This window comes from Herpailurus yagouaroundi, unplaced genomic scaffold, assembly GCF_014898765.1.
Source record: "Herpailurus yagouaroundi ecotype Mexico unplaced genomic scaffold, PumYag 140, whole genome shotgun sequence".
Lineage (NCBI taxonomy): Eukaryota > Metazoa > Chordata > Mammalia > Carnivora > Felidae > Herpailurus > Herpailurus yagouaroundi.
This window is the reverse complement of record NW_024412395.1, coordinates 27,361,961-27,378,627: the sequence shown is the minus strand read 5'-3', so window position 1 is coordinate 27,378,627 and position 16,667 is coordinate 27,361,961. Positions and strand designations below refer to the sequence as shown.

The window sequence follows — 16,667 nt, the reverse complement described above, 5'->3', positions numbered from 1 at the left end:
GTTGTCCCCTTGTAACATACAAGTACTCCTGGGAGAGGTTACACATTGTGCCTGGCAGACGTTTACTCTGAACAATGTGCAGGGGGTTATCCAATATCTTCAATTTAATTCTGGCAAGTATAGTTTGGACACAAGGCAGGAGAAAGGGACATTAAAACATTGAGCAAGAAGAATGATGAGGGTGAACAATATTTTTTTAACTTCAGTTCTGCTAAGATCAGTAGAACAACTGCTATATGAAATGCAAGAGAGTATATACCTAGTTTTATGAGTTTTAAGTTACAATCTCTCTCTACAGTGATTCAGGCTGTTTGTTAACTGCAAATGCTAATTAATCCAGTAGAGAGACGTATGGTCCCAGATATGGTGCATATACATGCCGGATAGAGATGCAAGGGGGAATTAATTAACTCCTAAGCAACTTTACTCTGCCTGAACACTCTGTTGGCAAAATGTGAAATTACTTCCTTAAGAGGTGATGAGGATGCAGAGTATGGCTTTGGGTAGTTGGCAAAGAATATTCTGTACTGTAGGGTCTCAACTTCATTAGACAAAATATTTATGTCATTGGAATGTCTCCTTGAAAAACCAGCTGATAAAGAGATAATAGTGACAGACAAGGCCACTAAATAGATAAAAGTCACAGTGCTTGCTCCAATCAGGAAACTTTGAGCTGTTGCTACTTATCTTTTAGTCAGTGGAAACTTGTGTGTCAGATGATAGGGGCAAGCCTGTGCTTCCTCTGTAGAAAGACCTATAGTAGACCTTCTAGAAATTATACACTGTTGTCTCTGTATGCCTATTCTTTACTCAACAGTCTCAATCCTAAATATTTTCAGGATTTAGAAATTCCAGTCTATTATTATCAGACTGACTCTTTTTCTTATAATAGTGGGTAGCTAATAATATGCTCCTTGTGATACTTAAAAATAGTGATACAGCTCTCATTACCACATCTCTTAGCCCCAGATTTACTCAGCCCTGGTCTAAACTGGGTTTCTGGGCTTTTTAAAATTTATCATTAACGATCTCTAGAATCTATCCAGTTTTTCCAGTGTTGGCTTCTTAAACCATGAGCAAATGACTTAGACCACTGGCAAATCAAAAGATTCTTCTCGAGGATATGGCAGCTAGAAAAGATCTGCTGTAGTACATAAGTAGAAGAAAATATACTTTTAACTAGTCCTACCTCTAATAAATAAATTATGATAATTAGGTGGAACTTTGGAGGTGAGAGAAGTGTCACTAAACATTTTAATTGATACATCTTTAAAGCATAGTTTTATTGATTTGGACCTTAAAGGACATTAGAGTTTATGTCCTTTATTTATTTACTTACTTATTTATAAATAGATTCTGATACTGACCTCACCTCACATTTCCCAAGACCATTTAAATAAGTCTGTCACTGCAGGGTGACTTTCACTAATATAAAGTGAATATTAAAGGTGTCTAACATTGATACTTTTAAGAATATCTATTTCTAGGCCTTCAGGCCTCTATGGAAATTTCTTTTTCTTCTTCCATGTGTTTACCTGATACTCTTTTGCCTCCTGAGCTGTTAGGATTTTGTATTTCTTGCAGTTGATTTCTCTCACTGATAAATAGATTGAGTTGTGAGATTATGTCCTTTTCATTTTTCTCTGGAAGTGAGTAAATCCAGAACTTTATACTTGGTGACATTTGTTTCAACCCATCAAGGGAATGCCACCCATGTTTGCTTGGGTTGCAGTACTTCAAATAGGACGTTGAGAATGTTTGTGTGTTAGAGTAACTCTGCTATTTCTGTTTCAAAATTAACTGAAAATGTGATATGTGGCTCCCACTTGGAGAGGGAAACTTCTCAACAATTTTTTATTTAGTTAAGATGGATTAAGTTCTTAAAAGATGTTAGAGCGAGACTCTCTAGCGCCAGTATAGTTAAGAATCTGTTAGTCATTTTATTTTAAACTCATTTGGTATGTATATTTATAATTATCTTACACAATCCAAGTCTGAGTTAAAATTTGTCATAGAAGCCAATGTAGGGTAACAAGATAATGCTTCTGACCAAGAAAGAAATGCCAGACTAATGATTAAACCAATTGAATCCTTCTAGGTCATAGACTTGACTGTCCTTGTGTTAAATATTCTTATGGAGTCTAGAAAGGTCAGAGAGAATAGATGCCCATGGCATGAAACTTGGCTTCTAAATCCCTGGGTAGGGCTGCTGGGGCAGAACTATTTTTCCTTAGAATGAGGTGTGACATTTTGAATACAATAAGATGCCACCTGTTATATTTTAGGTGGTGATAGAATATGTGCGTCAAGTTCTCTCTGTAAGTAGTAATTAGTGGTAGGAAGGGGTGATTATTTGTAGTTGATAATAATAAAGGTCTTGGATGAGTTCAGAAGAAATTGTCAAGGCAATCGCTAAAGAGTTTTATGGTTTATTGACTCAAAGAGAGTGTTGAACACTTTCTGTTTGTAAGTGCTGAGATATAGTGGTAAGCAAGCAGACCTGGTCACTGTCCTTTTGGAACTTAATATCCAGTAGAGGATACAGATATTATGTGGTCACTCGTATAAATACATCCTACAAGTGTTAAGTACAAAGAAGTACTACAGATTGTTATATCGGGGAGACTCAGACTTTGTCTGATGGTGACAGTAGTAAATTATGAAATAAACTGAGCGCATCTATATGGCTGACCTCTTCGCCTCCTGTTTCAAACCCTCCTGTCATGTGAATCTCGGATATTGTCTTCCTTCCTCGTCATTAGGGTCTACCGCCCTATCAAAAAGGCCTTAGTCTGGAGCTGGGGCATGAGGGATAAAAGTTGTGGGATTAGGGATGATTATGCAGGACTCTGGAAGGAGTTATAAGAGATTAGAACAAAAGTTTTGAGTTTTATCACTCTAACTATATGGTATTCTATATAACCATATTGTGTGGTTTATAGCACTGATATCCTAGATGTACAGATTATTGGGAGTTATGATTAAATATAATATGCGATACATATATTTATCATCTTATACTGACATTTATATTTCACCCACATATAAAAAATACTGCAATATATATCATGTACATATTATAATTCTTAAACATTGATTTTTAATCCCCAAACTCCAAAGACTAGAAAATGGATGCACCTTTTACTTACATCCTACCACATACCTGCAATGAAGTATAATGGGGAAGATAAATGACCATGGGGTCAGAAGACCTGGACTTAACCCCTTGCTCTGTCCCTTGCTCTGTGATGCTCAATACTCTCCATTTCTTTTTCTATAAAAGAAAAGCTATTGGTCAATGGCTCCCACATTCCTTCTACCTAGGATTCTGTGGTACACCTTGACTTTCCTACTGAGGTATCCATATATGAATGGGTCAGATAATCTAATTTTCTCCCACTGGACTGATTTGCAGCCCATTTCAGGAAGGTGGAAGCCTTGGAGAAATGCCATCCTGAGAAAGCAAATACATTATTCATCTTGTCAGACTTTTATAAAATGAATAGTTGATGGCAGAAAGTATTTAAAAATGCCTTTTTTTTTTCCCCTTCGCCATTAAATAAAAGTATAATTACTCATTGTGAAATGGGATCTCTAGATTTATGGTGAGGGAATTGGCTTCTCATCCTGCTTCCACTGCTAGTATTCAACTAAGATGATGATAGACCAAGCAGATTAAAAAACTGCAGGTGATTTTCAACATTCACGGATCTCACAGATACTCATTCTTTTAGACCATGAAACTTGTGTTGGCCCAGAATGCAATCACTTGTGGTGTTTCTACCATTTCTTTTATCATTGTTACTTCTCTTGTATAAGTAGATTAAGATAAACTCATATCTACATGAAAAGAAATCTAATAAATTCTCATTTCTATGACAATACAGAAAGAGAATCAGTATTTGGAAGAGAATATAGTGTGTTTTGCTATACTCGCTGCTTGATTTAGTTTAGCCGAAATTTGAGGCTAGTTCCTGAGGTGAACATGAAGAGTCTGATGGCAAAGGGAGAAAGGTGTGAAATCACAGAAGTGTTAATTAACTGGAGAGTGTGAGCGCTCGGTAAGGCAACAAGGCAGGGTCTGGGTAAGTGGGGGAAGAGAGATCCCAGTGGAGAGGGAGACGCAGGGCTGTGGTGAAGAGAAAGGAAAGGCCAGGAAAGCAAGGTGAGCAGTGCCACATTTAGGGCCTTGGACTTTAACCATTGGTGACAGAGACGTTGATGTTTTTTTAGCCTGTCACCTCATGATCAGATTTGCATTTTGGAATATTACCTGTAGCTGGAATACAGAGAACGGTGTGATGGGAACCAGATGATGTGGCAGCATGAAGGCCTAGTTAGAAGGGCAATGGAATAGTTCAAATGAGCGATGAGATGATTTTCTAGTGTAAAAGTTTCTACTCATTCGTAAATACACTGCCACATTTTAAAATGTCGGCAAATTGAAAATATTTTTAGTATTCAGGAGAACTAATTCATTACTACTTTTATAGTTTGAAATGTTTTGTGAACTTAATAGCAATGGAAAATTGAAAGAGGATTAGGATTTTATTTGTCAGTGATATTAAACCAGTAAACATCTCACAAAAAATTTCATAGTTACAGCTTTGTTGTGCAATGTGGAATATAACTTCACAAAAATGTAAGGTAGTGAATTTGTAATATATACACATCTCTTTATTTGTGGAAATTATGCATATTTGAAAACAAGTGAATGATGTCCTAGTGTCAGTACGAATAAGTAGTTGTTGAATTTGCCTTTGATACAGTTATAACCAAGACTTTGTATTAATTCAAGTCATGGAATAAGTGACTGACAGTTCTAAACAGAAAGTTAAAATCCCATATTGAGAAAGAATGAAAATATTTGTTAGGGAAAATTACATGGCCATATATGCATATCAGATTGTAATGTTTAAAGAGTACGTATAGAAGATCCTAGCAAATGAAAAAATTGGAAAAGTGCACTTGAAAATTACTTCAAATTGTGTCACAAATAAGATGGCATGTAAGTCTTCTTACCAAATCTTGGTTTTGGTGCATAAATCCTTAGTTCTTCATGACCACAACAGGAAACTAAAGTTGGAGCTGAAGAAATTGAAACGCTCATAGCACTGTGGGACAATGGATGAATACAGTGGGACATCATTTTCAGCATGAACCCAAGATTTTTATTTTTAATGCTGCTATTTAAGTACACACAGTAGTACACAAGTTATGATAAATGTTGGGTTGTATGCCCATTATCAAATAATGGAGTAATGATCAGTTTCCATCATGCATTATCTTTAATTCACACTAATGTTCAGGAATCTGATTCATTCCTTACTGTTAGCCAAACTTTCTTTAATTGTGTAGAATATTGCCAGGGCCTACAGTTTTAGGATTGTAAGGTTTTTACGCTGCATTAATACCAGATTGTCTTTTAGTATTCAGAGATTACATTGAGGTTCTAGGAGATAGGATGGATTTGCTATGCCTGATTTTTATGAAAAGCTTTTCAAAAATAACTTTTTGTAGGATCTGCTTACTTCTGTCCCCCCCCCCCACTCTACCCCTCCATATGATACTTGATTGTAGTGTAATACTTTGAGGACACTCCTTTTAGCAAAATGTATTTTTACTATATATTCACCCTTATTAGGTTCTGTTAGGGGAATTGGTAGTGACAGGTTTCAAAGCAGAAATCTTTTTATGCTTATTTTTTAGTATATAATAAGATAATTTCAGGTACATTTTAACAACCGGGGTTTCCCTGATGAATCATTAAAATAAGTGAGTGGGCTGGAAGGTAATACTAACTTTTCTCAGTACTGCCCTATTTTACCCTGCTGGGTTATTGTGGCTTTTTAAATAGAAGCCAGCGTGTTGGAGTTGGTGGGTGGAGGTGCAGAAGGGACAGGGTCAGTAAGAAAATACCAGGTAAACCTCTGATGACCTATTGGGAAGTCCTACTCAAATTTTATTTTCCCCAACTTACGGCATTTAGTGTTTCACTTCACTGGTTTCTGCTCTGCCAAACTGAACTTTTAAAAATATTGTGTATAGCCAAATAGAAAATATATTTGGAGCAACTGATTGAAGTGTAAGGTATCAAGCCATGTGTGGATTAGCCTGTGGAATCGATTTCTCATGTGTGTGGGATTCAAACCGTTAAAACCATCATCACTGAAACCATACCTTCCTACAGCTAATAGCAGTAAGGTGTCTGTGGAATTTATTAATACAACAGTTCCTCTGATTTAAAATTATTACCTGGTATTTGGTTGGAAAATTATTTGAATATTGTAAGTAACTGAATTGACATCATATATGAAGGCTAATTATGGGTTTCTAATGTGATTTAGGTTTTGTTTTAAAAATTCACATGATGTGTTTATACTTAGCACATCTTTTTCAATAGATCATTGGCATATTGCAAATTTCCTTTCTGTCTACTGTTAAAAAAAATATCTATGGCAGCAGTTGTAACTGCTAGAGGAGGTAGACTAAAATGTAGTTCACCTTGAAAATGGCTCAGGGAATAAAGAAATTGGGTCAAGCTTAAAATAAATGCAGGTACAGTGACAAAAAGTTTTAATAAAAATTTAAAAATATTCACAGCATTGGTTTCAGGCTACTTTTGTTCTTGGTGATCTTATCAATGCATTATTAGTTTTTAATTGAGATGACACTAATGGCACTTTTTCATTTTGGTCAAAATGTTCATATGAAACATTTTTGTGATTTTTTTCACTATGTGTCTGCTTTTAATCGTAAATATAAATTTTTAGAAAGGCAGACAATTCTTCGATAGATCATTTGACCTCTGGTGATCTTAAATAGAATTTGAAGTGGTTTAAAATTCCTATGTCATAGATATCACTTTGACTCATTTATATTGCCAATTTAATGTGTAGCATTTAGCCATGTATCATTAAATCATAGTATTGATAATGAATTAAACTTTCATAAAGCTTTAATAGTGTAGTAGATTCTCATTCATCTGGCATCATTGGGGAATAAAATATGCTGAAGAAATGAGTTTTTTTTTTTTTTAACGGAAGCTCACTGGGTTAAGCAGAAAAACTTAAAAGTTGATAAAAATTTATCTGACACACTTTGTATGTTCTTTGTGGGAGCAAGAATGGATTGGCCATTTACTTTTTTCTTTACATTATAAAATATTAACAGTCTAGTGTCATGCAGAAAGGACATGGGCTTTCTGATCGGTATTTGCTCCTCACATGAGAAGTTCTCTAGTTGTTGTTTTTCCTTTGAAATAAATGCCACACCCCTAATTCTGATATCCTTACTCCTCTTCTGTGGTGGTGCTTGTGATAATGCTTTAACAGATGGATGAACACTCAGGCACCTATGTAAGACCTTTGGCTGTGTCTAGGCTTGCCTACCATGTTTTGGCAAACACCTGGCCACAGCCTCAGGCTGTAAAGGAGACCCTCTCCTTGCTTCGGAGGAAGCATTTTCAGTGTTGAGGATGCTGCTCCCCAGCGTTCACTCCCTAGGAGCCATTGGTAGTGGTGCCTGATGTCTGTATCCACCTGTTCACCTGTGCTTGGGAGCATCTGTTCTGTCAGGGTGACCACCTGCAGTTTTCTGGGACTGTTGCTAAAATGAGCAAATAATGTACTCCCTTTATCTTTTAGTAAATTCTAGCATCACAGCAAAAATTCTTTTTAACAAAGTGTGTTTTTTTTCCAAACTCATGCTTGTTTGTTTCAAGCAGTGCTTTCTAAAAACTCAAGCACAGCAAGAGTATTTGCACTGTTCTTTAATGTGCTATAAATGACATTTGGTTTGAATCTTATATTTAAAAATCAGCTTCCTCTCTTTTGCTTGCACCTAATGGGAATCATCTTTCTTCCAGGTTGTGCTTTAAGAAGACTATAGGCAAGAACACATTTTCTTCTTGCCACAAAAGTTGCAATAGAAGTAAGTAGGGGAACTGCCAGGATATGTCTGTCTCCACAAAACAAGCAGAACAAATTTCCATGAATCAAAGCCACTAAGTATAGTTTTCAGAGATGGTAGGACATAGTTACTCTCCCTAGAAAAATACCCAAAATGCAGGCACACCCATTGGCCACTAGAAAAATGCTCAAGTAAATGCTAGTTCAAACCTGTACATTTCACTCTTCTTACTGAGCTATTAAAGGGGTGGAAATCTACTATAGCTATAATCTTTTTTTCCCCTTTTCTATTTTTCGACCTCCCACATGCTTGGTGTTCAGTTCTGCTTACTGAATGTCTTGAATCTCTAGCAGCACCTACACATACTGCCTCCACATTGGCTTATGATTTGCAGATAACTCATGATTCAGACCCATAAGAAACATTTGTAAATATATGGCATGATATGTGCTCTAGATTAATCATGAAAAGGAGCAAAGGACTGAAGAATACAGAAAGCCTTTTTTCCCTTCTAATATTGATGTTGCTTTCTTTGAGGTTATATGAGTGAAATATTCTTTGGAGTGGCTTAGATCACATTCCATCACTTGGGGAAATATCTCAGGTCATTTTTACAATAACCTTTATCTCTTAAAAATTTGTTTTTAATGTTTATTTATATTTGAGAGAGAGAGAGAGAGAGAGAGAGAGAGAGAGAGAGAGAGAGGCAGAGAGAGAGGGAGACACAGAATCTGAAACAGGCTCCAGGCTCTGCTGTCAGCACAGAGCCTGATGCGGGGCTTGAACTCACGAACCGCGAGATCATGACCTGAGCTGAAGTCGGACGCTTAACCAACTGAGCCACCCACACGCCCCTACGACAACCTTTTAAGGATATACAGGGCATAGACACCTTAGTGTGATTAAATCAGAGGAAATAAACCTAGATAGAGATATATGTGGTATGATCTAGTAAGCAAATTAATGTTAACTGCTTTTAGTCTGTCTTAGAACCTTTGATATAATTTTCAAGATTGCCTTATACTGTTCTCTTGGTTAACTTTGTAGAAGGTTCCATTATTTGAAGGATTAATGACTACCATTTTCTTAAATTTATCTTATTGAACATTGCATTTATTAGACGTAGTCTCCAACTGGCCTGAAAAAAACCAAGCTTCTGCATAGCTCAGCCCCTGAGCTAACTTCTTCCCACAATACCTGTGGGGCTCTCACATTCTTATTTGAAATACAAGCTGCTGATGATGAATGAGTAACACTCACTGTACTTCAAATGCTTATGTGTATCCACCTTTCCCACTGTCCTTGGTTGAGAGGTGACCGTGATTGAAAATTACTGATTTTAAAATGTAGGAGAATTCAAAGATATCTTTCCCCCTTAAGTAAGATGATTTGTACTAATACTGGGAGGGGCAAAATATCTTATTACTGTCTGTTAGTTACTATGCTTCAATTTTATCTTCACAGCACACCTCTGAGGTTGGTATTGTTATTCCCATTTTAGAGAAGGCGAGACTGAGTCCTACAGCCTTGGGTAACTTGCCCAAGTCACTCAGCTCTAAGGCACATTGCTGAACTTCAGACTTGTATCTCCCTGGCCGCAAGGTTCATGTCTTTTCCACCGAGGAACACCGCTTCTTATTCTGTAGATGACTGAAATATGTACTTGTATATTTTTCTCCAAAAATGCTCAATGGAAGATTCAGATATCAAGAACTAAGCTTTTTTTCACTCTAGTTGTTTCTTTGAGAACCATCTGAGACTTTTTGCTTTGAAATGCAATGTTAAGTAGGCATTGCTTTGATTGAACAAGGTGAAGTAGAGTTTTATTAATGAAAAGCAACATTGAGTTGTTGAGACTAATAATTTTGTGGAACAACATTATTAAGAAAAGCAATATTCTGTTTAATGAATGGTGTTTACTTAAATCATAAAGGAAAATTAAAAAACCTGGAATATTTTTTAAACAGTGTAGTATTTATGTACAGAGTGATGTTTCTTCCTTACTTCTTACAGGAAATAGCATATAATTTGAAATGTATGTGGACTTTTTTTACATTCACACATATTTTTATTTCTCTGAGCACATTAACAAAAGTCATTTTATTAAACCAAAAAATTGCTTTGATAGCTAACTCTGCGATGAAAATTTTGCCAAGTCTTTAGTTTTATTATTTATTTATTTAATGCTTATTCATTTATGAGAGAGAGAGAGAGACAGAATAGAATATGAAGTAGGCTGCAGGCTCTGAGCTGTCAGCAGAGAGCCCAGTTTGGGGCTCGAACCCACAAACTGCAAGAATGTGACCTGAGCTGAAGTCGGAAGCTTAACCAACTGAGCCACCCAGGAGCCCCAAATTTTACTATCTTTAATAACAACATTACTTTATCTCTCTTGATGGGATGGTTGTTTACAGAAAGGTTGTAGAAGCCTTGCTGGTTCATAGGCATGTAGCTTTACTCCACTTTGTTGGTTTACCTTTGCAGGTGGGATATTGGTGATAGTGGGAAGTGGTCAAGATACATGCAGTGTCTCAAGAAATTGTATCCTAAGATTTTTAATACTAGAGAATTGAGATGTGAATATGAATGTGCTTTCTTCCTCTTTTCTTTATTTTTGAGAGAGAGAGAGAAAGAGAGAGAAACCTTGTGTGGGTGGGGGAGGGGCAGACAGCGAGGGAGACAGAATCTGAAGCAGGCTCCAGGCTCGGAGCTGTCAGCACAGAGCCCGATACGGGGCTCAAACTCATGAACTGCGAGATCATGACCTGAGTCCAAGTCAGATGCTTAATCGACTGAGCCTCCCAGGTGCCCCATGTGCTTTTTTTGGTTAAATATGGTTCACTGGGGGCAGTGATAGCTGGTGAATTGAAAGGTGAATTAATATGAGAGTGACAGAGTCAGAAAATTTCTGAGTTGAAAAAGTCCTCACAAATGAAGGGCTCTTGGAGTGGAAGTCATAGGAGATGAGTTCAGTGACTGTCTGAGAGTAGTAGAGCTCTAGGCCAACCACTTCTGTGGTTACTGAGTCAGGGTCGAAGCCATTCCAACCAGGAAGTGAGTGATCATAGCAGGAGAGGGCTTTAAACTTCCTGGGGTTGGAGAAAAAACGGAGTCATTGTGGAAGCAATCTTAGGGCATGAGGAAAACAGAAAAATAAGCATCCGTTATTTCCTCTTATTAACAAAAATGATGTAAAGGTATTGATTACAAAAATATAAATCCTAAGCATTAATACACTTTTTAAAAAAGGGGGACATGCATATTTAAAAAAAAATAAGTGTCTTTAAATTACTTGTATTTGCTTTTTGGGTACGCTATGGTAACTTCTTTTTATTTAAAAATATCTTTATAAACACACACATATATATGTTGGAACAAATATTTTTTTTGCTTATTATTTAGAATCTGTGAAGTCTTAAAAGGACCGATGAGTATTCTCATCATTGAAGCGTTCTATGGAGGGTCCCATAAACAGCTGGCGGATCTGCTCCAAGAAGAGTTAGAAGACTGTGTCCTTTATTCCCTTCCTGCAAAGAAATGGCATTGGAGAGCGCGCACATCGGCTTTATACTTCTCCCAGAATATTCCCATCAGTGAACAGTACAGGTAATCAGAGCTCAGGCTGCGTTGTCAGCCTGTTTTTAATGTACTTGTTGTGAGGATGTTGCTTCTCTGTCAGCGTCTAGGAGATTTTCTCCAGCCATGGAATTGGTCAGTCTGACTAAGGACATGTCCCTTTAGACACAGTAGAGCAGCAGGGTACATTTTACACTCTGAGGACATCGGCTAGTAGGAAAATGGCCTCATTTTGAACCTACAAGCCTTTGCTCATTTGTCTTGTGATTTTATCATATGCACGTGTGTGGGTGTGGATGACATTTTTTGGCCTGAGAGAAGAGTTGATCTTGGGCATGTTTGTTGTTGTTGTTGTTGTTGTTGTTGTTGTTGTTCCATAAGCTCCAGTGTCTCTTTTAGTGAGTGTGCTGTTTTAGTTTAGTTTATTGTGTCTGCTCTGTGCTAGGAGCTGAGGTTGAAAAGACGGAGGTGACCAAGATCTGTGCCCTTGAAGCTTTCAAGACTGTTGAGGTAGAGATAGACAGGCATGTGCAATGTGAGCATGAGAAAATGGAGGAGTTGGTTTTGATGTTACGAAGTAGGAACACAGTGTGGAGTTGGTAACCTTTGCCTAAAGGATGAATAGATTATGGGGACACAGGACTCAGTTGTCAGTTGTGAATTCTGATTTATCAGGAAGTGCGAAGTAGGGGTGCCTATCAGAGATTCTTATGGGACACACTGGAAAGATGGATGAGAAATACTGATTGCATCTGGTGAGGGCCAAGTAGAGTACTGAACATCCCTATCTCCCTATTGTATCCATATTTATGGCCATGTGTCTCCTGCTTGTTAAACAGTGGAAGATTATCCTACTGTGGTTTTTATGTACCTGTTGTTCCTACCAATCTGGGCCCTTCTGTGTAGGGCTGCATTGGTTTAAGCAGGAGTGGGGAGTGCCAGGCTGATAACGCAGTTAGGGCAGACAGGTTGTTAGAGAGAAGACATGACTGTCGTGCTCACCTTCCCTTCAGCAGCCATGTCTGTCTTGCTTGTAGGTGGGGAAATCACTAGGGAGACAAGACCTTGGGATTTAAATGTAGGTTGCTGTTCTTAGTAGTCATTTGGGGGATTCAGAGAATACCCCATTTGGCGGATGAAAACCATGCCTCATGTCTGAGAATTCAGATTATCAGGTAGAATAACAGTGAGCGCTCAAGTCACTTTGCTTGGGATTATAAAGGTAAAATGCTGTTTGAGGGACAAAAATATTGTGTATTTTTCTAATCGAAAGTGTATTTTTCCTTATATAATTCAGTGTTTTGTATTCTGATATCAATAAGTGAATATCGTTCATGAACAGTATTAGAAATTTCAATGAGTGTATCAATATAAAAGTTTTAAAGGCAATGGTAAGACGGTTGCTGTGTTAAAACCTGACTGTTTATAGTTGCTTTCACATCTCATTTAATTGTGTTTTCACAGCACCAATTGTATTATATTACTTAAGGTCACGTAATCTGGTTAGTTTCATGGCACATTTTCATTTAACGTTACCATTTGATACAATACATTTCTACAACGATTTGAACATTGAAATGAACCATTTCTCTGTCTGCTGTTAGATTTCATTTTTATTATGCAGTTTTTCAGAATGAAATGACTGTATCACAGATATATGTGTACGGATAGCATGCACACACACACACACACACACACACACACACACACACACACACACATACACACTCCTGTGCCTGTGGCTTCTCCGCTCCCTGTGAGGACTGAAGGATCTGAGGTGAAACATCACGTTGCTCTTTGAAGCAGTCTTGCTTGGGAGGTCAGTTTCTGAAAGATTGTGATGTAAAGTTTTACTCCCTGATGGCCACAACCTACAGGTCCTAACAGCGCTATCTAAGATCTTTCAAGGTCAGTCACCGCAAGACATCACCGCGGCTGTGCAGTTCACTGCATTAATCTAATCAGACTTCACTGAAAGATACCTCACCAGTTGAACTTACAGTTGTATTTGACCAATGATAACTTATCTACTCTTTTTGAATACTTTTGGAAAAATAGCAACAGCTGAAAACTTACAGTAAGTTAAAAAAAATATGCTCACTCAATCCTGCATGGAAGTACAAGGAGAGTCTTTTGTTACACCAGATAAACTGATCTCTGTGGAGATTTTTAAAGATATGAAGGGTACCTGGGCGGCTCAGTCAGGTGAATGTTTAACTCTTGATTTCCACTCAGGTCATGATTCCAGGGTCGTGGGATCACCCCCCGAGTTGGGCTCTGTGCTGAGCATCGGAGCCTGCTTAGGATTCTCTCTCTCTCTTTCTCTCTCTCTCTCTTAAAAACACAAAGCACAAAGTAACTTTTGGAGAGCCAGGTGAATCAGTCAGTTAGATGTTGGACTCTTGATTTTGGCTCAGGTTGTGGCTGAGATCGTAAGATCGAGCCCATGTTCAGCTCTGCACTCGGCGTGGAGCCTGCTTGGGATTCTCTCTCTCTCTCTCTCTCTCTCTCTCTCTCTCTCTCTTTCTCTCTCTCTCACCTGCTCCCTCTCTCTCTCCCCCCCTCTCTTTCTCTCTCCCTCTTTACTCCTTCCCTGCTTGAGCATATGCTCTCTCTCTCTCTAAAATAAAATAAAGATATGAAAAGTTTTTGTTTTTTAGTTACTCTATTTGTTTGGCAAATGAAATCCTCAAAATTCATAAAGCACCGTTATTACCTACTATGCAAAATTACTCTAAACAGGTAGGGACTGTGTCTAATGAGAAACACCCTGAATGTAGGTACATGTGTTACTTTTCTCAGCTTCTGTACATGTAGTCATTAATGTTGTGAGCTTATTATCCAGAAATTATTTTATTACTCAAGGAATAAATGCTTCATCCCAATTACTCAGTTTGATTCTGCTTTATCCTGACAGCTGAAAGAATACATCGTGATTCACATTTGGAGCTGTTTAATTTTATCAGAGGTTACAAAAACCCTAAAAGTTATTTTTCTTAAAAGTGGTTGGTAATTATTATTTCATTGGTTATATTAGAGTTTTGCCTTCTGGAAACTGTGGAATGCAGAAAAGTGTTTTTGAGGATGGGCCTTAAATTTTGTGTTCTGAAATGTATGAGTCATTTGTCCCAAGAGTGGTATTTCGACTTTCTCGGATATACCTAGACTAGGCATCGAAGATACTGTATGTATTTTCTTCTTCGTGCAGTATCTTTACTGAACTGAAACGATCACTGTTACTGAAAATCATTTTTCACTCTCAGCTGCTTACAATTGTATTCTTCATTCCATCTGAGGTATTGTGGCAGATTCTCATCATTGGCCACTTGACAGCCCTTCTTCCTTGTTAATCACACTATTCTTTGGAGTGGCTAAGTACCCCCTGGGAGTGAAGCATGATTGACCTGAGTTTGTCATTATGATCCCGTTCTCTGCCCAGTTTTCCCCGCTTTCCTCGTGGTTAGTGCTAGACAGTCACTAGGTTTTGGCAAATTAGATTTAAGTGGATGACTTCTGGGGGTTCTTCCAAAAAAGTTTGTTTTGTTTTGCTTTTAGTTATGGAAGGAGAAAGCCATTTTCCTTTCCTGTGTATGACAGTGGTTGTGCTGTCTACAACCGTGAGGTGACAGGATGAGGACAAAGTGCCTAGGGTCCCAAAAATGGCTGATGGAAGGCTGGACAGAGCACGGATTAGACTTCCATTTTGAACAATAGAGCCACCTAGACACCTGAAAACCCAGCATGTCTAAAACATCTGGAAATGATTCATGAAGTGTAACAGATTTCCTTTTAAGTCCATAGCTGAGCAAAGTAAGAGAGGATCTGAAGAAGGATCTGGAAATTAGAGTGGTAGCTGGCCTTGAAGCTGTGGTTGCCTCGTTTTCATAAAGGAGTGACATAACTGGTTAACTTAGTTATGTTACATTCTGAAATGAAATATCATGCAGCTCTGACCTGAATTAGGAAGCTTTTTGTGTCTCTTATGGGAACCTCTCCAAGATCTTTTTGGTGACGAAAAGTAATGTGCCAAACAATGTTATTAGGTGTTGTCTTTGGTGTAAAGAAAGGAGGTGATCAGAACAATACAGTGGAAGAGTATACGGGAAATGAGTACACACAGCAGTGTGAATATCATGGTGGCAGAGGATGTCATTGCCCACCTGTGCCCCTCCGACCTTTCCCTTTCGGTGCGCTCCGGCCAGCTTCCCACTGCTGGCATCTCTTTGCCTGAGGGAGCCGTGCTTTGCCAGTGCGTGCAGCAGGCTGGGAGCAGCCCTCCACACGTGACCTTCACCCCTTGGATGAAATCATTCTGAAGTGTGTGCAGAAGAGTAAGCACTCACAAGGATTCCTTAAACACCCTGTACGTCAGAAAATGTGCAGGCGTGATTCCACATAACTTCCGGGTCACAGAAGAAATTGTAATGGACAGTACAAAATGGGACTGGATGATAATGAACATATTGTATATCACAGGGCAGTTGTATCTAAATTGACAGTCACAGCCACATCATCTTTAATAAATTTATTTTTGTTAATTTTTAATTGTGCTATGCAGGCCTCAAAAGCTTGTGGTTCAGAGCAGGGACCCTCTTACTTGAATCTAGGAGTGGTATTGGGAAGAAAAGAATAAGAAGGGGGACACATAGTGAAGTTGGAAGCAGATTTCATAGTGGAGATGAAAAAACTAAGAGTTGATTTGAGATAATAAAATAGATAAACACAGGCATGTTTTTGTTTTGTCTTGTTTTGTTTTTTTAAAGGCACAAACAATTTTTGGAATGACAAAAATAAAACTACTGATACGGCACAGATCAATTAAAAAGGGGAAATGCTCTTAAGAGTCTTATGTTAATAGAGCTGAAACCTTACATGAAATAGTGAATTTCTTAGAAAAACAGAACTTACAAAAACTCCTAAAATGAAACAGAAAGTCTGAATGGAATTCTAATCATCAGAGATGCTGCTGCATTAGCTCAGAGTCTACATGACGGAGGCTGAGTCCCCGTATTGGGTTGGTTTACTGCACTGGTACCACCCTGCCTCTTTCTACACTTGTGTTACTTGAGATGGAGTGTCTAGGTTTTTAGGTTTTCTGTTTCCTGATAGTCATAAAATCCTAACTGTTAATAGATGTTGATTATCATTATGATACCTTTTCCTTCCCTACCCTGACCCCT

The 16,667-nt window shown here is 38.0% G+C and overlaps 1 protein-coding gene across 8 annotated transcripts in view; it reads left to right on the top strand.

Moving 5' to 3' along the window:
• QTMAN (queuosine-tRNA mannosyltransferase) overlaps positions 1–16,667 on the top strand; it is a 389,119-nt gene that overhangs the window by 110,712 nt on the left and 261,740 nt on the right. For 7 of the 8 annotated variants that reach the window (XM_040474979.1, XM_040474978.1, XM_040474983.1 and 4 more), the window contains exons 2-3: positions 7,868–7,932; positions 11,314–11,517. In XM_040474979.1, coding sequence (XP_040330913.1) covers positions 11,339–11,517 — 179 coding nt within the window. In that variant the 5' untranslated portion in view covers positions 7,868–7,932; positions 11,314–11,338. The remainder of the gene's footprint in view (positions 1–7,867; positions 7,933–11,313; positions 11,518–16,667) is intronic. The other variant, XM_040474980.1, reaches the window with a different exon arrangement.